A 22,572-nucleotide genomic window follows, 5' to 3' on the forward strand; every position below is an offset into this window, starting at 1 on the left:
TTAATTTGTTGGATACAGAGATATTGTAGGAGTAATATTAGGAAAGATCATATTTTAATAATATTGATATATTTTGACTGATTAAAGTAAATTTCAAATATTAAGTTTCCACTACAAGAAAACGTAATTTTAACGAGGAAGTTTAACGAGGAAAAATAATCCTCGTAAAAAAACGTTGATTTTGCGAGGAAAGTACGTTGAGAAAGAAAAGCATCGTTATTTCGTCGTAAGCTAACGACAAAAAATATTCGTCGTAAAGACGATGTAAATTAACGTGGCTTTTACGAGGAAATAGTTTTTCCTCGTAAATTTCGCGAGTGCTTTACGACGAAATATTTTACGTGTACTTAACGAGGAAATTTTGAATCCACCAACTTGGTAGGTGGCTCACGTTTTTTTTTGGCCATACAATTAATTTTCGTCGTAATTTCATAGTAAAATTACAACTACCAGATTCGAAATTTTCTATAAATATGGATGTTGGAACATCATTTTAAACACACCAACAACAAAAAACGTGAAAGAAAAAAAAATGGCTGGCTCTGGGACTATTTACGAGTTGCGGAATTGGATGTATATGCATAGAGATGCTAACGGGAGAGTGACGAAAGAATACCTTGCGGGGCTGGAGACATTTATGCACCAAGCAGATTCAACACCGCTCGCCCAAGAAAGTGGTAAGATGTTCTGTCCTTGTCGGAAATGCAACAATTCGAAATTGGCAAACCGTGAAAATGTTTGGAAGCATTTAATAAATAGAGGTTTCACGCCAAATTACTATATCTGGTTTCAACATGGGGAAGGTTATAATTATGATCAGAATGAAGCTAGTAGTAGTAATAGCAATTTTCAGGAAGAACCGGTTAATCATCATTTGCATAATGAACATAGTTACCATCAGGAGGAGATGGTAGATTATGATAGGGTTCATGATATGGTAGCTGATGCATTCGTAGCTCATGATGAAGATGAAGAACCTAATATAGATGCAAAAAAGTTTTACGGAATGTTAAACGCGGCGAATCAACCACTTTACAGTGGTTGTAGAGAAGGTCTCTCTAAATTGTCGTTGGCTGCTAGAATGATGAATATTAAAACTGATCACAATCTACCTGAAAGTTGCATGAACGAATGGGCGGACTTGTTTAAAGAGTATTTGCCGGAAGACAATGTGTCTGCTGATTCTTATTATGAGATTCAGAAATTAGTTTATAGTCTTGGGTTGCCTTCGGAGATGATAGATGTCTGCATCGACAACTGCATGATCTATTGGGGAGATGATGAGAAGCTAGAAGTATGTCGATTCTGCAAGAAGCCACGATTCAAGCCGCAAGGACGGGGACGTAATAGGGTACCGTACCAAAGGATGTGGTACCTACCAATTACAGACAGATTGAAAAGATTGTATCAATCAGAGCAGACTGCTGCAAAGATGAGATGGCATGCCGAGCATACTTAGACGGATGGTGAGATGACTCATCCATCAGATGCAAGAGCCTGGAAACATTTCAACAAAGTACATCCGAATTTTGCTAGCAATAGCCGGAATGTGTATCTCGGATTATGCACAGATGGATTTAGTCCGTTCGGAATGTCAGGGAGACAATATTCATTGTGGCCAGTCTTTCTTACGCCATACAACCTGCCACCGGAGATGTGCATGCAACGGGAGTTGCTATTCTTGACGATATTGATACCTGGTCCGAACCATCCAAAAAGGTCCCTGGATGTTTTCCTACAACCACTGATAAAAGAGTTGAAGGATTTGTGGTCAACAGGGGTGAGGACGTATGATGTTCAACGAAGACGAATTTTACGATGCGAGCTATGCTTTTGTGGACCATAAGTGACTTTCCTGCATATGGGATGTTGTCTGGATGGACTACACATGGGAGATTAGCTTGTCCATATTGTAATGGAACGACAGATGCGTTTCAACTGAAGAATGGTAGGAAGACAAGTTGGTTTGATTGTCATCGTCGATTTCTTCCCATTGGCCATCCTTACCGAAGAAACAAGAATTTGTTTAGGCACAAAAGGGTTGTGAGAGACACTTCTCCACCATATCTAACTGGAGAACAAATTGAAGCACAAATCGACTACTACGGAGCTAACGAAACAGTTCGTTGGGGTGGTAATTGGCATGTCCCTCGTAATATGCCTGATTCTTACGGTGTTCATCACAACTGGCACAAGAAGAGTATATTTTGGGAGTTGCCATATTGGAAGGATCTTCTTCTGCGCCACAATCTCGATGTGATGCATATAGAGAAGAATTTTTTGAGAACATCATGAATACAATATTGAATGTCCCAGGGAAGACAAAATACAACATAAAATCGAGGTTGGACTTGCCGGATATTTGCTCAAGAAGCGAGTTACATATTAAAAGCAATGGACAAGTTCCCGTTCCGATATTCAGACTGTCTTCAGAAAAAAAGTCGGTGTTGTTCAACTGGGTGGCATCAGAAGTGAAGTTCCCCGATGGGTATGTTTCAAATCTCTCTAGATGTGTTGAAAAGGGTCAAAAGTTCTCTGGGATGAAGAGTCATGATTGTCATGTCTTTATGCAACGACTACTGCCCTTTGCATTTGCGGAGCTACTTCCAACAAACGTACATGAAGCACTTGCAGGTTCGTAGTGTTTTATATCACAATAATTTTATAACGGTCTAGTTTGCAAAATAATATACGACTAACAATGTGTTTAATTGTTTTTGGAATATAAAAGGCATTGGAGCATTTTTCAGGGATCTGAGCACACGCACTCTTAAAGAAGAAGTTGTAGAACAGCTTCAGGAGAACATTCCCATCTTATTGTGCAACTTGGAGAAGATATTTCCTCCTGGATTTTTTGACGTCATGGAGCATCTAGCTGTCCACCTCCCATATGAAGCATTGCTTCGTGGACCTGTACATTACGGATGGATGTATCAGTATGAGCGAGCCATGAAATATTTGAAGGGAAAAGCAAAGAACCTCGCCAAAGTTGAAGGTTCTATAATTGCTGGAAGTTTGACGGAAGAAGTTTCTCACTTCACATCGTACTACTTTGCGTCAAAAGTACGTACCCGTAGAAGAGCTCCAAGAAGATATGATGATGGTGGAGTTGCGCCAACATATGCAGTTGCTGGTGTTCCAGACATCTTTAGCCAGATTGGACGACTCGGTGGGAAGTCTAAAGAGGTTTGGTGGTCGAGTGAACAAGACGCTCATAGTGCACACACCTATATTCTACTCAATTGCGAGGATCCATTGATGCGTTATTTTGAAAGGTAACATATATGGACACTTCAAAACACATATAATTAATTATATAATTGCAAGAGATTCATTCCTATGAAATGTGATTAATTTTACAGCCTATTTGTTTCTCAAGTCGAAGAAACATTTCCTGGTATATCCACAAGTGACGTAGACAAAAGGAAAGATCAGCACTTCATTAAGTGGTTGCGGAATCAGTTATATAACTCAAACTATTTTTTCATACATGATTTGTATTTTAATGTTCTCTTTATTTTTGCAGGTTGATTATGACGACGATGCAGATTATCCTAAGTGGTTACACGAAGTAATTCAATCTCCACTTGTAAAGGTCACCACATCACAGATGTATTTCACACGAGGCTACACTTTTCACACATATGAGTATGGTAGACAGCGGGCGACCAGTAACTATGGAATATGTGTGAAAGGGGAAACAGATTTCTACGGGATCTTGACGGAGATTATTGAAGTCGAATTTCCAGGGATACTGAAGCTGAAATGCGTCATCTTCAAATGTGAATGGTTCGACCCCGTCGTCAACAGAGGTGTTCGGTCTAACAAATTTGGTGTAGTTGATGTCAACGGTGGACGTCGGTACAACAAATTCGAGCCTTTCATCTTAGCTTCACAAGCAGACCAAGTTAGCTTCCTTCCATACCCTCGGATGAGAGATTCGGGTATAAATTGGTTAGCAGTGATCAAAGTTACACCTCGAGGACGAATCATCAGTGGAGAAGAACCACCATTGCAAGAAGAACAGATAAATGAAGTCGAGGAACCTGAACAAGAAGTTGATGACATCCTTCTCATTGATCCGCATAATCACGAATACGAAGATCTTACCGATGATGCCACAGACGAAGCTGTAGAAGACGAGTTTAATGAAAATGATGATATTTCTAGTGATGACGAGAATGTCGATGTATCCGATTGATGTATTTGATTTTGTGTAGTTTGTTTTATGAATAAGGTAATGTGAGAGTTTGTTTTATGAATAAGGTAATGTGGGAGTTTGTTTTATGAATAAGAAATTGTGGGAGTTTGTTTTATAAATAAGTAAATGTGGGAATTGTGGTTTGGAATGGAAATAAACATGGGGTTTGGAATATATGAAGTAGAAGATAAGGAATATGGGGTTTTGGGGTTTGGGGTTTCGGATTTTAGGGATTTAAACGTACTGCTCGTTAATTCCTCGTAATTTGACGTCGAATGTACGACGTAATCGTCGTTTATTCCACGTAGGACAGAATCGTCGTAAAGACCTCGTAAGTAAATTGACGTAAATACCACGTAAAGTAAATGACGAAGGAGGCACTCTTTAATTCCACGTAGGACGTAATCGTCGTAAAGACCTCGTAAGGTAAATTGACGTAAATACCACGTAAAGTAAATGACGAAGGAGGCACTCTTTAATTCCACGTAGGATGATTTCGTCGTAAACACCTCGTAAGGCCACGAGGATTTACGACGAAATTAAAAAAGCGGGGCACGCTAATTCCACGTAAGCCAGAATCGTCGTAAAAGAGTCGTAAACTAACGACGATATTACGACGAAAATATTAAAAATACTAAAAAAAAGAAGAGAAGAAAGATGTTTGAATCACATTTGGCGAGACTTACGTAAGTCTCGACCACATGAGTTCCAAATATCTTCTTCTCTTCTTTTTTTTCCAAATTTTCTAAATTGGTGAAAAGCGGGACTTGCTACTTCCTCATAGTATAAAAACTAGAAAAAAAGAAAAAAAGAAAGATACTAGAATTATATGTGGCGAGACTTAAGTCTCACCCACATAAATTCTAATATCTTCTTTTCTTTTTTTTTTCAAATATTTCTAATTTGAAAAGTATTTTGGTGAGGAGTGTGACTTGTGTGTGTGGACTTGTGTGTGTGGTTTGAGAAGGAAAGTTGTGGGTATTTATAGAAAATAAAGGCTCGCTAATTCCTCGTAACTGGTTACTCGTTAATTCCACGTAACCCTTTTCGTCGTAAAAACGTCGTTAACGAAAACGCGGGCCTTTGTATTTCGTCGCTATTTCGTCGTAACTGAAAACGCGGGCCTCTGTAATTCCTCGTAAGTTTACGAGGAAATTACGAGGACAAGTAATCTTATATATATCCCGAGCGAGCTCGCTCCGTCTTTCCTCTCCACTTCCTCTCCACTTCCTCCCTAATTCGTAGCAATGGTAAGTCTCTCTAATTCCTCTCTAGTTTGATTAGTTTAGGATAGATTAGGTGGTTAGTATAGGGAATTTAGATAGGTTTACGGATCTTATGTTATTTAGTGTTGATTAGGTGGATAATGTTGGGAAGTATATGTTTACGAAAATTTAAAAAATTAAATTTTTTTCTCAGGTTCGAAAAGGTAGACTTACTGCCCATTACAGAGAGATGTTCGGTGAGCCGGGTAGTCGTTTAGACCCGTCGTCTTCTTCAGCTCCCGGTTCTTCGGGTCAGGAGACTGTCCCCGAGACTCAGTACACTCAGAGAGTCATTGGATCTCCTTCTTCTAGTGCACCATCGGTTCTTCACGTGCCTCCCCAGATGCCTCCTCCTCCTGTGCCTCCTACGATGCCGGCACCTCCGATGCCCGCGGCCGAGATTCATCCCGATTTGATGGTGCCTCCGAGTGCTCCTTACTCGCAGTACACCGTAGAGGACATTCTCCGTCTGCCAGGCAGAGAAGGTTTACCAGTCATCGACCCCGACCGACCGGACGGAACTTTATGGTATGTTTCATTATTTTTTTATTCTTTTTAAATTATTTTATAACTTTAAAAAATAATTTATATTTTAAATTTGTATTTTTCAGGTGGGGGATTGACGGATGTCTTGCATCGGACGTAACCGACACGATAAAAGGTTACTTCTCCATGGCACATCCGAACTGGAAAATGACGCCCCACTACGTCAGAAAGACGTGGTTCAAAATTTACGCTGTAAGTTCTATTAATTAAATATATATCTTTAAATTTTTTTTTATTTATATATATATTTTTTTCTGAAAAACTAATTATAAATTATTTTTTCCAACAGCAAAAATATAATTGGGCCTTCGGGATCACTGAGAGGGTGAGGAAGAAGTTTGAAGCGAAGGCGAAAGTTCGCTTGTTGGACACGGTCTCCAACTGGAAGGGTGACTGGATCGTGAAGGGGTATGAGCGTGGCAAACCCGCTGAGCTCACCACGGATGTCTGGGATGGCCTCATCCGATATTGGCGTCTTCCTGATTCCATTAGAATCGCCCAGTCTTGCTCTAACTCCCGTAACACAGTCGATGAGCACGGGAACGGGCCGATGCTTCACACTACGGGCCAAAAACCCCACGCTGGTGTCCGTTTGGAAATGGTAATTAAAAATTTAATTATATTAAATTTTTAGTATATTTTTATATATATTCTAATTAACAACTTTCTTAAATGTTTTTTTAGGCCAAAGAGACGGGAGAATTCCCGTCTCTTATGCAACTTTACGAGAGGACCCACAAGAACAAGGCGGGCCGATTTATAGATGGCAAGTCCGAGCAAATCTACAACGATTTGGCTGCTCGGGTTGAAGAACGCCAGACCCAGCTGACCCAACAGTCCACCGATGGATTACCCGTCACCTTATCCACACCTGAAGTGGATAAGCTTTACGAGGAGGTAAATTTTCTAAAATTTTAATTTTTTTAAATATTCATTTAATTTAACTTTAAATTTTTACTAACAAAATTTATTTTTTGTTTTTAAGGTTGTCCCTAAAAAAAAGGGACGGACGTTGGGGATTGGTTCCGTCAACGATGTTCCGAGAGCGACATCGTCTTATGTTCAGCGACGGGATGATGAAGTCTCTCAGCTGCGTAGGGAGTCCGAAGAGCTGCGTAGAGAGTCTACTCAGCTGCGTAGAGATTCTACTCAGCTGCGATCTCGTATGGGTGGACTCGAGGGCTTCTTGGACGTTGTAGCGGCCACAAATCCGGAATGGGCGACTTTGTTGAGGACCATGCGACAACAAAATCCTATCCCAGGCCAGTCACCGACCGACGACTCACATGCCGAGGCGGATGTTCAGGCGAGGAGTGATGAATTCTACGAGGCGATTAATTAACGACCACCCAAGTTCTTTTTAATTTCGGTTCTTGTATTATGAATTCAAAACTTATTTATATATAAAATATTTTGGTTTTGATTTTTTTAGAATTTTAATTTTATTAATAATTTAAATAATTTAAATTATATTTATAATTATATTTTTTATATTTCTATAAAATAATGAAACGAAGTAAATTCGTAGCTAATTTTGCGGCTTCTTTACGTGGAAGCTTAACGTGGTTTTTACGAGGAAACATTTACAAGGAAATAACGTGGAAATCTATCAAGGTTTTTACGTTTTCTTTACGTGGAAAGCTGTCAAGGTATTTACGTTAATTTTACGAGTATTTATTTACGTGGGTTTACGAGGAAAGTTTTTCGTGGTAATTACGAGGAAACTTAGCGACGTCCTTACGAGGAATCTTTACGTGGTCTTTACGAGGAAAATTAGCGACGTCCTTACGAGGAATCTTTACGTGGTCTTTACGACGAAATATCCTCCTTCGCTTTTACGACGAAATTATTTTCTCGCTAACTTACGACGAATTAGCGAGGATATATGCGTTACGACAAACGTATAACGACGAAACGGGTTTCCTCGCTAATTCGTCGTAACACTGCTTTTACGACGAATTAGCGAGGAAAACTGCCCTCGTAAAACTTGTGTTTTCTTGTAGTGTTCTAGTAAATAGGTCCAACAACTTTTCATAGGTAGATTTTTTAGAATTCCTTCTCTTTTAATAGTATAGATATAAAATATTTTGTTCCATTTTACCATACTTAAGTGTTAATATATATTTAGTATTTGCCATTTCAAACCCAAAAGAATCATTCAACGGGTTGATACAAACTAATTGAACCAAAGCTTTCTTTTTACTCGTGATTAAATTAATTAGTGCAACCAAATAGCTCAGATGTGTATAAATATTTAAAACGAGGCACTTTAATTGAATACCTCTGCCAGGTCCAATAATGTCATACGTCTTTCACTTGTTTTGGCTCAAAGGAAAAAATACAACCAACTTATTCCGTTTTGCTGATACGGCATGCTCTCATTCGGTATATGAAACTCAATCACACCATACACTAACAAAACAATACGAAATCTGAAACTGCTTTAGTGCCCTTGAGTGGGTGGCTATGGTCAATAGAATCTCCACTCGTCTTTGCGACAAATACTGGTTTGCTTTTTAAAGAGCTTTTGGTTTGAAAATTGAGTGAAGGCAGTAATAGGACTCTACTGCGCCACCTTTGTCTCTATTTGCAACTGTTGTCTATGTAAGCTGTCTCGTCTCGAGTGATATTTCATTTTTGTATGACTTAAATAGGATCTAATTCGAAACCCTACCAAATTATATCGTCGAGAGGAACAGTCAAACGGTAGAGGTAGAGAAATCAACAATTCTTGATTTATTGGATTAGGATATATATAAGGTGTATAGTTTGAAGTAGATAAATTCATTTAGTTAGAGATTATGTGTGATCCAAAAACTGGAATTGATCTGAACCCCCAAAATTAGCTTGATCTTTTTTTTTTGAATTATACAAGAGTATCCTGGCACCCACGGAAGTAGGTCCAGACTAGCCACATGTTAGCAGCTTATATTTTTGGCTCACGTGTCTATCTTTGGGCTAATTTGTTCACTATTTATTTTTTTTCGTGTTCAAGACTTATTATTTTGCAATCGGCTCAAGCTAACCCTAACTAATTAGCTATTAAGGGATTTAAAAAATAAATTTAGGATAGTTTTTAGCGGGTTCTATTTACTTAATTATTTGGGAACCTTCTGTTTACCCACTTATATAGATTCAAATTACAATGATATCATGATGAATGGTTAGAGTTGGATAAGGAAGTAGGTAGGTCAAAAGAATAAGTGGATGAGAGAGAATAGGCTTCTTGTGTGTAATCTTGCTGGAGAGAAAGGATATGAGAGAGAAAGTGATGAATAGGGTTTTGAATATGATCCGAGAGAATAATTTTTTTTTTCTTTCGAAATTGCTTCGAGAGAATAGTTGCTGTTTCAGGACTCGCTTTGAGAGGTCCACATGATAAGCAATGTATAGTTAAATTAAATCTCGGAGTTTTATGGATCTTTCCGAAACCTTACATCTCGACAAAAAACACCCCCTCAAATCTCAATGTGTTTGTCTGTGACTTCTTTACGTAACGTTCTCTCTTGCATGTCCATTTGCGCCACGTTATCCAGCTGGTTCTCACGTTTGCGATTATTTGATCACAATGTAGATTATTATGCGTGACATGTCAACAGCCCATTGGCCTCCAGTCAAAAACTTTGATCTGCCGCTTCCACCTTACCCAACCAAAAACTGCGTTGCTCAATTTGTCTTTTTTTTTTGCTTACCATCATCGTAACTTTACACTACACATGTCATAGACTGACGGTATTACTATATCCCAATGGATATTTTATGAATAGTATTTATAAGAAATCTATATAATAATTGGAGTACTATAGATCTCAATTAGGCTAAAACGCAAACTAACCAACTAAACATGTAGAAAGCTGAATATTATTGTTTTTTTTTTTTTGAAACTGGTGAATTTACTGTTGTTACTTTAGATATCTTACAGTATCAGATAAGAGAAATCTTGATGATCTTTCTATGTAGCTAGTGGAATATATGGTACTTGTCTTAGACCTACGTATACATAGAGAACGTTCTTATACCTGAGCGTTCTTAATTTCTTTTACTTATTTTGTTAATACCCTTCTATTTTTATATGCACATTATTCTCATGGCTATTTATATGTGTTATCATGAATACTAGCGAGTTGTTTGCTTTGACATTTTAGATTAGGGGATAAGGGTGATTAAATGTTTATTCATGATGTTTTTTTGAACAAATGTTTATTTATGATGTTTAGGGATTAAATTACAGTGATCCTTGCTTATTGACATATTCCATCTTGCTAGTCAATATCTAGAACTTGAGGTGTTTGGTATAATATTTAAATTAATTTTACAAGTGCTTTATATATTTAGCCGATGGATTAAAATATTTATTGGCAAATTTATACATGCTTAGCTTGTTATTACTAATGAAAATGGATATTAAATGCTTTATTAATGTAGAGCTATATTTTCATGAAAGTGTATTACTTAAATGGGTGTTCATAGATTTAATATTAACATCGATTGATTGAATTTATATCATGGATCACCCAAGTCACTAACCTTGACCCCAAGGTAATTTAGTTTCTATGCATGTCATTAAGCTTCGGTTCTCATTTACTTATTTGTTTGTTTTACTTTTGAATCTTGGCTGGCTTCTTTTACTTGCATTTGTTTCTTGGTTTAGTCTGCTTTAGTCATATCGAGTTTTAAGTTGTATCTTAGTTAAGTGTTTTTTTTAATTAAACTTATTTATTTTAGATTAATTATCATTTACATGCATTCCCAGTGAATTAGCTCTTGATTTATCCTTAAGGATTGATCCTCGAGTATTGTAATTAATGGCATATGCCCACATGTATAAGAAACTTCGTATCACAAATGTAAAGTCGAACGCACACATGTATAGTTTACCTTAGCTATACATTATAAATTACAACAGTTTTCTTTCTTGGTGGAAGCTTTAAAAAAGTGCTAACACTTAAGTTATAGATTTCACAGTATAATTTATATTCTATTTTTTTACCAAAAAAAAATAAAATTATATTCTATTTTAATAACACTGTTAACTACAATTGTTCAAGACATTTATTTATTTATTTATCACTACTTTAAAATTTCGTTTTCTTCCATTCATCAATCATGCTATTACAGCCTCTACAAAATGCATTCTAATATAAAATTAACCATAAACTTAAAAATATAGATATCTAGAACATTACGGAAATTAATAAATTATTATGACTAAAGTGTAATTTTGCAGAAAATAGTAAAAAGAGTGGGCCATGGATCACGTGGATAAAGCGTGGGATGGAAATAGAAAAAACAAAGGAGAAGAGAGAAAGGGTGATTTTACAAATCTCTTCTAATCCTTTCTCAGCCAATTATGATCAATCTCCCACGTGGGACTTCTGGCCCATGCATACACATCATCTTTCAACTATACACTCTTTTGTCTTCTTGTTTTTTTGGGTGATCTTCTTCTATATATGAGTGTCTTTATCTCCACAAGTGTCTTTTAGAGAAGGCACTCTTTTAAGTTATAGTGTTAATTCTAGGGTTTCTATTACCAATGGCTGATTCTTCTTCTGCTTCTTACATTCACATGGTACTATGTTTATATGATTCAAGAACTCCATATGCACTCTTCTTCGCAAAGGATTTATGAGTGATTTTATTTGTGTTTTATTTATATCTCAATATCTTTGGATCAATCGTTTTTTATATGTACAGGTGCACCACATGATAGAGAAATGTTTGATCTTCAACATGAGCAAAGAAGAGTGCGTGGAAGCTCTCTTTAAGCATGCAAATATCACTCCTGTCATCACCTCAACTGGTTTTCCTCTCTCTCCTCTTCTTAATTATACCATCATGTAGAATTTGATTTTGCCATATAATATAACATACCTACATATATGTTTTTACGTGACTGATCAATCTTTGAATGTTTTGCATCAATAAATAAGTGCTCATGTGTAATTCAAAGACTAGTGATAAAGTGCCTTTAACATACAAATTTACAATTTGTTTACATAGAAAATTAAAAACTAGTTCGTACTTGCAACCTGTATATATTCGAATCGATTTTGTCCAATAGTTAATTTTGAGTCTATTTGCCCATATTAAATTGAATGTTTTACAGTTTGGAAAGAGCTGGAGAAAGAGAACAAGGAGTTCTTCAAGGCCTATGAAGAGAGGCAAAGCAAACAAGAGCAAATGTCGGAGGAAGAGACAACCCAGTTGATCCAGAAGATAATATCGGATTCATCTAAAGAATCCGACGACTGATCGCGATGTTCGTTAGATCTCAAGAACCTTATATAATTTATATCTATGAATCTCATGAAAACGATTTCATGCATGTTATATGTATACCATTTTCTTCTATATTCGCATCGGTCCATGCAATAAGAAAGGGAAAAAAGGAGTGATGACGCTCCTTTTGGTACGTTATACGTACGTGGTCCCCATTGCTTTTGTATAAATAACGATGATAGAAAACGGACGCTCATACATCGACCAGTCGTGTGGCGCTTTAGTTATATGAATGTATCATGTATATATATCCACATAAAATGTTTGTTTATGGTCTTGGCTCTTGGGTTAGATTCAGATCAACATCATCCTTGAAATTAAATTAACTACTATCCATCATGGTTCTAAAGAAGTCAGACAACTTAGTCGCCTACAATACCAAACCCATTTGAAACATTTTGATTTTAGCTGAATCGATTAAAACTGGGCGAACCAGAGCAAATTAACATTTCTGGGTCTAAACGGCTGTTTAAATATAATTTATATATTTTGTCCCTGCTGGTCAGTGGGAAACTATACTATATAGTATATTCAATGTTAAATGAATAAAACATTAATACAAAAACATTTCTCCGAATATTTTTGAATCCCCCAAATTTCATTAACAAGGTAAGTCCATGAGTTCTCATGACTATATATGTATCTGTAATTGACATTGGAGAATGAAATGTCATTTTTTTTTTCTTATCTTGAACTTAAAGCTTTTAAGATTTAAATAGGACGATACTCACAAAAGTGTGTTAACAAGCCTTTTGTTTATTTAGATAGAAAATTTGATGGGGCCCCAAATTTGATTATAAAAAATAGACATTCTCATTTAACACACTTTTTATATATTAAACGTTTCACAAGTCACAACACAGCGAAGGTCACACATGAAACTAGTAATAACATACAGATAAAGTAAGGGAAAGTTTTCGACAATGAGACATGACTCTTCAAGCTTTGTAGTATGTAAGATAAATGCTGAAATGGAGAATAGTATCACGACCATCAGTAACATGTTGGTCTTCCTGGTTGTGCAGTGTCTCCACGACAGCATACCCTTTAGCATGCTCGAATTTCCCAGTCCCACCCACAACAGCAATATGCGAGGCATGAGAAGCGGTTCTGTGGACCCCAAAGAAACTAATGGCATCATCGAGCATATCATGATGATCATGCTCTCCATGGAACAACACGGTCAAGGAAAGGGTCTGGCTAGTTCCATCCAATGAACTAGCTATATAGAACCCTTGTGCTCTACCAATAATCGCAGAGCCTAGCTCATGACCCTCAGTGAGCTCATCATCGACCACGGTGATGGTACCGAACATGAGCTGCTGAAGAGCAGCTGCGGGAGGGAGTTGACCTGCGGTTACAAAAGGAAGGTTGTTGGAGCTGAGGGAACCTTGAGAGTTACCGTTAGTGTTTTGTATGACGGTGTTGGCTTGAGAGCCACTTAGTCCTGTGAGGAGTGGAGCCGTGTTTGGGTTGATTATATTATTGATGTTGTTTGCGTTTACAAGTGGTACAGCATTATCTACTGGAAAAATGTTGTTGTTGGATTTAGAGAATGGTATTCCGTTCACCTCGGTTTGTGCTACTATGCCAGTGACTACACGTGCTGACGGATGTGACCCGCCTAGCACGTCATGCATAAAGAACTCTAGGACTGGTACATGTCCGCCCGTGGCTGGTCCTGGAAGGGGAATTGGTATTGGAGGTTGTGTTGTTGTTGGAGTTGTTGTTGCGACTGGTGGATTTTCATCCTCCTCGTCCGGTATGGCAGGGACTAATTGCGGCTGAGGTTCGACCTCATCGAGAAGTCTAGCGGAGTAAACATTTGAGGCTATCAAGAGGAAGGTCAAGATCGTTAGGCTAAAAGCTTTAGCCATTGTTGTGTATTTGTTTTGGTTTTGGGTTATGTATTGTGTGTTTGTGTTTATTCTCTATGGTCTAATGGGTTTGTTTATATTGGAAGCTTGCAAGATCACGAGATCGATGATGTAGTGGAGTTGTTGTCGTCGCCTTTTCTTATCATTGTTTAGTTGAGGAATGGATTTCAACTAAACCTCTAGCTTCATTGAGCTATTATAAAATAATCATTTGCGACTTTATTCTCTTGGCCTTTTTATTCACTTAACTTTGTTTTCCTCCCAAGTTATTTCATTTTCTTGGATAATGATCAGTAGGGCTATAGACAAAATATCTTAATTCAGAAAATTGAATCGAACACAACTCGAAAAATTTATACTAGATCCAAAATAGAACTAATATTATACCTGAACGGATCCAAGACTTTAATATCTGAAAAAATTGGAATTGAATCTAACATGAACCGAAATAATTCGGATATCCAAAAATACGATGATCACAATAGCTTTAACATATATTAATTATTTTAGATCCAATATCCAAAACATATCCAAAAATCTGAGTTATGTAAAAGACTTGAGAATATCCAAAACTAACCAAAAGTAAATATCCAAAAAGAGTCAAAGTATCTAAACACTCGAAATACCTTCACCATAAAATATCGAAACAGAACCAATTTATATCAATTATAAATATTTTTCATATATTATTCAAATTTTTATATTTTATATTATTTTTATTTTTGAATTTTGAGGAATTTATGATATAGTTGTATTTTGAAAAATTTGACATAATTTAAATGGAAACCGGACCAGAACCAAACTCATAAAGATCCAAACCAAAACCAAACCGAAATTTATAAATGTATGAATGGACTTAAATCTCTAACCCTAAATTGTAAAATTCAAACAAATCCAAATCGAACACGAATAGATATCCAAACGTACACACCTAATTTTTAGGTTTTGGCTTTCCATTTCCACCGGTTACTTCGGATATAGATAGTTTACATATTAATGTTTGAATCCATATAAAACCTAGAAAAATCAGTTTGGATAGGTTCAGATATTAAAAACAACTAATATCCAAAAAAACTAGGGATTAGTTCAATTACGGTTTAGTTTGAATTTTTCGGGATAATTTTGGTAAACTATTAGATATTCATATAAAATATCAAATAGTTCCAATAATAATATTAAATTATTTTAAATATTTTTAGATATAAACGTTCAGATAATTTTGAGTTATTCGGATTTGGGTATATATTTCTACTAGAATATTTATAGATATTTAGGCTGACACGTGGTGCTCAGAACTGTCTTCTGTTATGGTTTATGTTAATTCAGTCTTGTCCGAGTTGGTTATCGGATCTGGATTCTGCATAGGATTAGAATAAATTTTTGTTGTAAAAAAATAAATATAATTAATATTGTATGCATACAAATCATATTCTTTATATACTAAAGAACAAGCCACTTGATTAATTAGATTTTGACACATAGCATGTGCTATACAATTTAAAAAACAAATATAAATAACTAAATTTTAAACGCAAAAGAAACTGTTTAGTCTATAAACTAATTTTAATTATTTTATATATAAAATAAAAGTATCCAATATTTTCACACTACGCCCATAATCCCACTATTTAGAAACCGCTAATCTTTTCCTGATAAATGCCATATATTAGTTTCATATCTACTTCTATTCAGAAATAGTAAATTCTTAAATCCTTTGTAATGACTCCATTGATTCTCTCTAAAATTTCAACTTCTAATGACGAAACCATTTATAGTTCTAGATCCAATTCAAAATCTTTCTGGTCTAACAGTTGCCTATCAGTCTTCAAATTAAAGAATTCCTTCTTTTAATGAAATGAAAACAAGTAGAACATCAACATACTATGGATTTATACTGAAGTTGGAAGATAAAGCTTAAAGTCCAGGTAAGTGAAAACAAAAAAAAAACGCTTAAACTTTTTATGCTCAAATAACTATACTGAAGTTGGAAGATAAAGCTTAAAGTTCAGGTAAGTGAAAAAAAAACGCTTAAACTTTTTATGCTCAAATAACTTCTTCATCAACATTTTCTCTTCTAACCTACTTATAATTTTCATAATCATTTTCTGCATTGCTAGACATTGGCAAAAGCTACATACTGCATGGTGAAAAAGGTAAAGGTAAATAAAATATGTCAACAATATATTTAAAATGGATCAATCAATTCTTAAATTTGCTAGAATAAGTTAGTTTGACTGAAAGTTCATTAATCTTTTTACATTAAATATTTTGAATTTAAAATCTGAAAACAATTTATGAACAGTTATACCAAATTGAAAATAAAGTTTACAAGAGATCTTTGACATAATGCAAATGAAAGTACAATTAGGATCGTCAGATTTCATATTTTATAATAGAACTATCCTTATAAAATTATCTATATTGTCATAATTTCTAATAAAAATAATAATTTAAAGTTGAAAAGTACACCATAAATTTCTCATGTCATCCCATTTTTTCCTCTTTACAGAAACCTTGAAAACAAAAAGTTTATAAAGCGAATAAAATTTAGTTATTAGATATAGTCTAAACCGAATATGAGTAAAATCAGATTTGAGATTTTGCTTCATGGTTGTTATTGGCATTCACTTGAAGAGTATTGATTCTTGTCTCCATCCATTGGACAATGTCATTGAATACAATCTCTGACTTCTTCAAAGGCTCCCCGAAAAGAAGGCTATGCCACATTTCAGGATACAGCTTCAGAGTCTTATCATTGGAGGAAGCCACCTCATAAAGCAGTTTGCTAGCTTCTTTATCCGTAACTTTATCATCTTCTCCATGCAATACAATGAATGGCATTGTCACCTATCTCACATACATATATCCCCAAAATCAAATGAGTTATATAAATAAGATATCAATTGTTTATTTATTTGTTATACGTTTATAGTATGTTTTAGTTTTGTCCAAATGAAACTACAGTTAATTGTATACCAGATAAATTGTAAATATCAATGTTCCAAAAGACACTAAGCGATAATTACATGTTTAGAAGATTAGGGCTCAGACAGACACCGTCTATAACGATTTTCTTTTATAAATGTTATAAACAAATAGTTTCATTTATTACTGCTTTGCCTCATATTTGGATGTTTAAGCACTACCTAAACCAAATTTTAGAACATTGGTAAATATAAACACAACATGAAGGATACTGTCGTTTCCTGTGTTTACACTTGCCAAAAAAATTTGTGAAAAAAATATATTTTATAAAAAGAGAAATATCCTAAAATAATTTTGAAACAATCATAATATAACTTTGATTATTACCTCGTGCAACCGATTCTCTAGATCAAGGCTTACTCTAAAAAGCTCGCTCATCGTCTTCATGCGAGGCCTCCCAATATAGCAATTTGGATTATCTTTAATCTGTTTTGTGTGAATGTATGTTTTGTAAATTCAGGGGAATAGAGTATTAGTCCGTAGAAACTATGGATTTGCCAGGTCCATAATGTATCGGTTACCAATCCTATAGTCAATAGAGTACGTACCTCTTGTCTCTTATGCGGCTGTTTAATAGCCAGGTTAATGATATCAGGTCCTGGAAGTATCGACTTCCATGATGGGATCAGATGTATGACCAAGTTCATCATAGATATAACTGGTTTTGGTGGTTTCATCTCTTCAGCAATCTGTCTCTCATCACAATTGTAATTGGATATGTTTATGATTCTTGATTTATAAGATATGATGGATGAAGTAATGATATGTGTGAATCTGTTCACCTTACACATAGGAGCAATAAGGATAGCTCCTTCCCAAAACTCCGGTTTCTTGCGGTGCAAGAGAAGAACTACTGCTCCACCCATTGATTCTCCCATCAAAAACTTCTTCTTCTTTGGGTTTTCTCCCATTTCTGCCATGCACAACAAACAAAATCCAGATTACGCGAGTTACAACCCCAATTTTAAAATAATTTGTTCTAAAGACACTTTCAAATATGTATAAACCAAGATCTATAATCTTCTATATTAAAAAAAAAGTTGCATATATATGTATGTAGTATATATTACTATAGATTTGTATTAAAGCTTCAAGTAAACAAATCTGCAATTCATATTAACTAAACATTGAAGCCGTTCAAGTGTATTCACCCCACATATTGCCACAAATGTTATGTACATCCTTTCAGTAAATTCACAACTTTAAATGTTTGATGTGAAGTTCCTTTGTTAGTAGCAACTGCAAACGTCAATTAACATAGATCGTTAATTTACACTCTAGACATATGTTATAAGAATTTTTTTTGAAAATATTTAATTTTTTAAAATACGATATTTCATGTAAAATGCAACGTAAACGCAGATAATGGAGTTGAAACAATCCCTGCTCATATTTGATGTTATGAAATTTCAGGAGTGTCAAGGTGTAATCATGAGGTCAAGAAAGAAAAGATGAAGTTAACAAATAAGAAAGAAAAAATTTGGAGATGGACCAGCTATTTTGGAGAAATGTGAGTAGACATCATTGATGAGAAGATCGAAGTCATCAATGTAGACATTGAGGCCACCTGATCTTCCATGCCCTTCATATTCAATTCCATACACACCAAATCCTTCTTTTGCAAACTTAGATGCAACATCTGCAAGGTAAAGTTCACATTCACCTATTTGTTCCTCATTCTCTTCAATGGATGCATATCTAGAATGATATATATATATATATATATATATATATATATACCTTTAAAGGTGGTGCTGCAATCAATTGCGTAGCCATGGCAAAAGAAAATGAGAGCTCTTGGTTCTTGATTTACTGGAAACCATTTGCAAGTTAGGAGTTGCATTCCCCTTGAATTCTCGATAAATTCCTAAATCAATTGAAGAATTATCATGAGCATTTACTTGTTCATTAGATAAATAATAAGAAAACAAGTAACTATTCTCAAATCGAGTAATGAAATTTACCTCGCTATATCCGACTTGCCCATCAATATAAGCCTGTAAAATGATAAAAGTCAAATCACGAATATATTCAATTTAGAAGCCATAGAAAGGACGAAAACTAACCATATTTGATCCCAGATAATGTAATGAGAGAGTAACAATAAAACATAACAGAATATATAGTTAGGTTGTTGTTTTTCGTAGAAGAAGGGTTGAATCAGACAATAGTCATGTCCTTTTTCTTCGCTCGCAAGAACCATTACTAATATTTTGGTGGTGACCTTAATTTAGCAATTTCACAACACCAAAAGTAAACACTAATTACGTAATAAGTTTTTTTTTTCTTTTTATTGAACGTTATTTTGGTGAAGTTGTAAGTCTGTAACATAACTTCATCATAATAATTAATGCACAATTAAGTCTACTAACGTTGACCCAAAAAAAATTAAGTCTACTAACAAGAAATGTTGGTTACTTTTTTTGTCCTGGATTTTAATTTCTCACTTAAGTTTTAATCTTTGATAAATGTTCTGTGAAGTCATAAACTCTCTTTTGATCTTTCCATTTCATCCTAGTTGAATAAAGTTGCAAGCGCGGTGCGAACTTGGTGATTGCAGATAAAATACTAAATAAAAACTATAATGAAAGTCTTATATTTAAGTTTATTACTCAATATAAGGATAAACCTAATCAAGTTTCTAAATTATTGAATTGTATTTAAAATTTAATCGTGATAAACTATTTAATTGAGTGATTAGCATTCAATATTAGGTTTAGTAAGTATCTTTTATAAGTTCAATTTTTTTTAACTAAAACCAAATTTTTTTTATCAAATTTTATTTTTAAAAGATGAAACATTACAAAAATTATTATTTAGAAAAATGAAAATTAATTTGTAAAATTAAAATAATTTAAATAAAAGCAAATTTGAAACTTAAAATAACTAAAAATTTACAAAAGATTACTTTATAATTTTTAAAAACTAATGAACTTAAAACTAAATTTTATTAAAATATATATTAATTATTATTTCTATTCATGGCGTATGAAATCATCTAGTTGAATGTATCTATATAGTAAGTCAAAATAACCATTTTAAATTCTTTTTCCTTGAGAAAACTAATATAGTTATTTGAAAGATATCAAGATTATTTAAAAAAAAAGATATCAAGATTATGAAAGAAAGTTTGCTCAACTCAGAAATCATTCATGTACCTCGAACGCAGAATCTCAGGGCGGATAGTCTAGTACGAGGTATCAGAAAACAACCGTCTTTCGTCGTTCACATGGATTCATAGTTACTAGTATGTAAAGTCAGTATGAATTTGTATATGTTGATTACAAAAAAACAAAATCCTTTTACAAAATTGACTTCATTATCATGGTCTCAATGTCTGACCTACGATTGAGTTGACCGCTCTACAAGAATCCTCTCTCCAAACTGTTTTCACACTTCGATATCATTTTCATGGGTTACATAAGGGTGTTTGGACCTAAGTCCAGTTATTTCCCGATATCAACGAGTAGCTCCAGATTAATGTTTGCTTAATAAAACCTAAGACGTGGTCCATGTTTGTCTAGCTAATTAGTAACAACATTGATCAGCAATAATCGAACCCGTAACAGACAAGTCTATGAGTTGATAAAAAAAAAAAAACAGGTCTATGATTCATTAGAACTCCCACCCCCCAAACCCTACACAATCATAGAACACTATCAAAAATGTGCACGAAAACATAGAACACTATCAAAATAATTATTAAATTTACCAAAATCGTGATTTTTTTATTCAAGTGATGGTATAGTCGCTTTGTTGGTTGATTGTTCTACAAAAAGAAAGAGAAAACTCCACTCTAACCAAATTGCTTTTGGTTCGTAGACGAACCAATATGACCGCATACGTGAGAAATATATAGCACTAGCCATCGATACTAAGTCGTGAGAAAACGTAGAATATGTTATAATGCTCTTTTTGTGACAAAAAAAAAATGTTATAATGCTCTTGTAATGATTTCGCCAACTCATATACACATCGTTGAAACCAAAATGGTTGGCATGTACAAACATAGTTGACTTTGGTATAGCTAATCTCGAGTTTGTTCTTTGCGGAAAATGCCAGTGACTCTGGTATGTATATCTTTGTATCACATTTTGTCGAGTGCGTATATTTGACTTTTTCTTACAATCTTTAAAATATACATAACATGCGAATGTCCTGTCACATATAATAGATATGTAAAATACATGAATTGGTCAAGTTGGTATATATAATTAGTATGCATCTGTATGTGATCGTCTTTTGGTCAAACGAGAAGTTCATCGTTTCATATATAGACGATGACAACAAAATATTATTTTGTGAATACTTCAACGTAGATATGAAGTACTAGAGATGAAATCACACATGCCTTAATTCTAACAACGGTTACTAATTAACTTACTATATAGTAATATAAGATAAATAAATAGAAGAAAAAAAATCTAATTTTCTTAATCGGTTTTGTGTAGCTTATTAGATAGATCAAACAAAATCAACAACTACTGTGAACATAAGAAAGTTATATATGTATAACAAATGATGGCAGTAAATAACAAATATTTAAAACATTACTTAACTCTACTTAAATTGATTGTGTATTCAAATAGTCCTTGTTATGATGAATTGTAGGGGTGGGACGGATGGGATACCCGGGATATTTCCGGATATCTGAATCCGGATTTGTCAGATCTGCAAAATTGCTATACAGATCCGGATCCAGACTTTACGGATATCCAGAATTATGATATCCAGACAAAATTCGAATATCCGCATATATCTGGTTCCGGATTCTTTTAAACAATCAAATTAAAAATTTATATTAAAAATTTATTTAGTATTTAAAATTATTTTTGTAAACAAATTATTAAAATTAAGTAAAATTAAAACTTTATATATTATATATAAAATTATATATAATATACATATCTGAATATAATTATATTTTTAATATTTTAAAATATATAATAGGCCTGGATTCGGATCGGGATATCCAGACCTAATATTTTCTATCCGGATTAGTATCCAGATCCGTCGGATTCTTAAAATCACTATTCAGATCCGGAACTCCTAATATCCTAGCAAATACGTGAATTGAGTGCTGTGGAACAATTGTACTAACATAATTGGTTTAATGAGCGTACTAGATTCTGACCCGTCTTTAAAAGGGCGGATATATTTCTTGTTTTACATTTTTTTAAAAAAAAATTAATTTTCATATTTATATTTTTCTTTATAATTATTTATAATTTTCTTTGTAATTGTGTTTCTCTTTGTAATCCTATTTAACAAAAAAATGGGTTTTATAAATTGTGATCCAATGTAAATAGTAACCACGTTACCTTTAAAGCGCAAAACTAATTCTAAAATATAGAATTAGTGGGTTCTTTTACAAAAAGAAATATGGGGTTAGTGGGTTATAGTTATATTATTTACT

At 34.3% G+C, this 22,572-nt stretch overlaps 3 protein-coding genes across 4 annotated transcripts; 1 reads left to right on the forward strand and 2 right to left on the reverse strand.

Annotated features, from left to right (window-relative positions):
* Positions 1-11,455: 11,455 nt before the first annotated feature.
* Positions 11,456-12,565, forward strand: BNAA04G03780D. Its single transcript, XM_013886870.3, has 3 exons — positions 11,456-11,584; positions 11,710-11,815; positions 12,122-12,565. The coding sequence occupies exons 1-3, from the start codon at positions 11,549-11,551 to the stop codon at positions 12,265-12,267; spliced, it is 288 nt and encodes a 95-aa protein (XP_013742324.1). The 5' UTR covers positions 11,456-11,548; the 3' UTR covers positions 12,268-12,565.
* Positions 12,566-13,104: 539 nt separating this feature from the next.
* Positions 13,105-14,254, reverse strand: LOC106445343 (dirigent protein 24). The gene has a single exon (XM_013886869.3). The coding sequence runs from the start codon at positions 14,169-14,171 to the stop codon at positions 13,233-13,235; it is 939 nt and encodes a 312-aa protein (XP_013742323.1). The 5' UTR covers positions 14,172-14,254; the 3' UTR covers positions 13,105-13,232.
* Positions 14,255-15,430: 1,176 nt separating this feature from the next.
* On the reverse strand, positions 15,431-19,848 carry LOC106447932 (caffeoylshikimate esterase-like). 2 transcript variants are annotated; one of them, XM_022717948.2, is made up of 8 exons: positions 19,223-19,305; positions 19,121-19,153; positions 18,897-19,023; positions 18,649-18,795; positions 17,939-18,069; positions 17,705-17,845; positions 17,484-17,582; positions 15,431-17,018 (listed from the first exon to the last, which is right to left on the reverse strand). In XM_022717948.2, the coding sequence occupies exons 1-8, from the start codon at positions 19,223-19,225 to the stop codon at positions 16,758-16,760; spliced, it is 942 nt and encodes a 313-aa protein (XP_022573669.1). In that variant the 5' UTR covers positions 19,226-19,305; the 3' UTR covers positions 15,431-16,757. The 2 variants fall into 2 exon arrangements, with proteins under 2 accessions (XP_022573669.1, XP_048633915.1); XM_048777958.1 differs by having other exon boundaries at positions 17,705-18,069; positions 19,223-19,848.
* Between the last annotated feature and the right edge of the window lie 2,724 nt (positions 19,849-22,572).

The sequence above is a fragment of the Brassica napus genome, chromosome A4, assembly GCF_020379485.1.
Source record: "Brassica napus cultivar Da-Ae chromosome A4, Da-Ae, whole genome shotgun sequence".
NCBI classification, from domain to species: Eukaryota; Viridiplantae; Streptophyta; class Magnoliopsida; order Brassicales; family Brassicaceae; genus Brassica; species Brassica napus.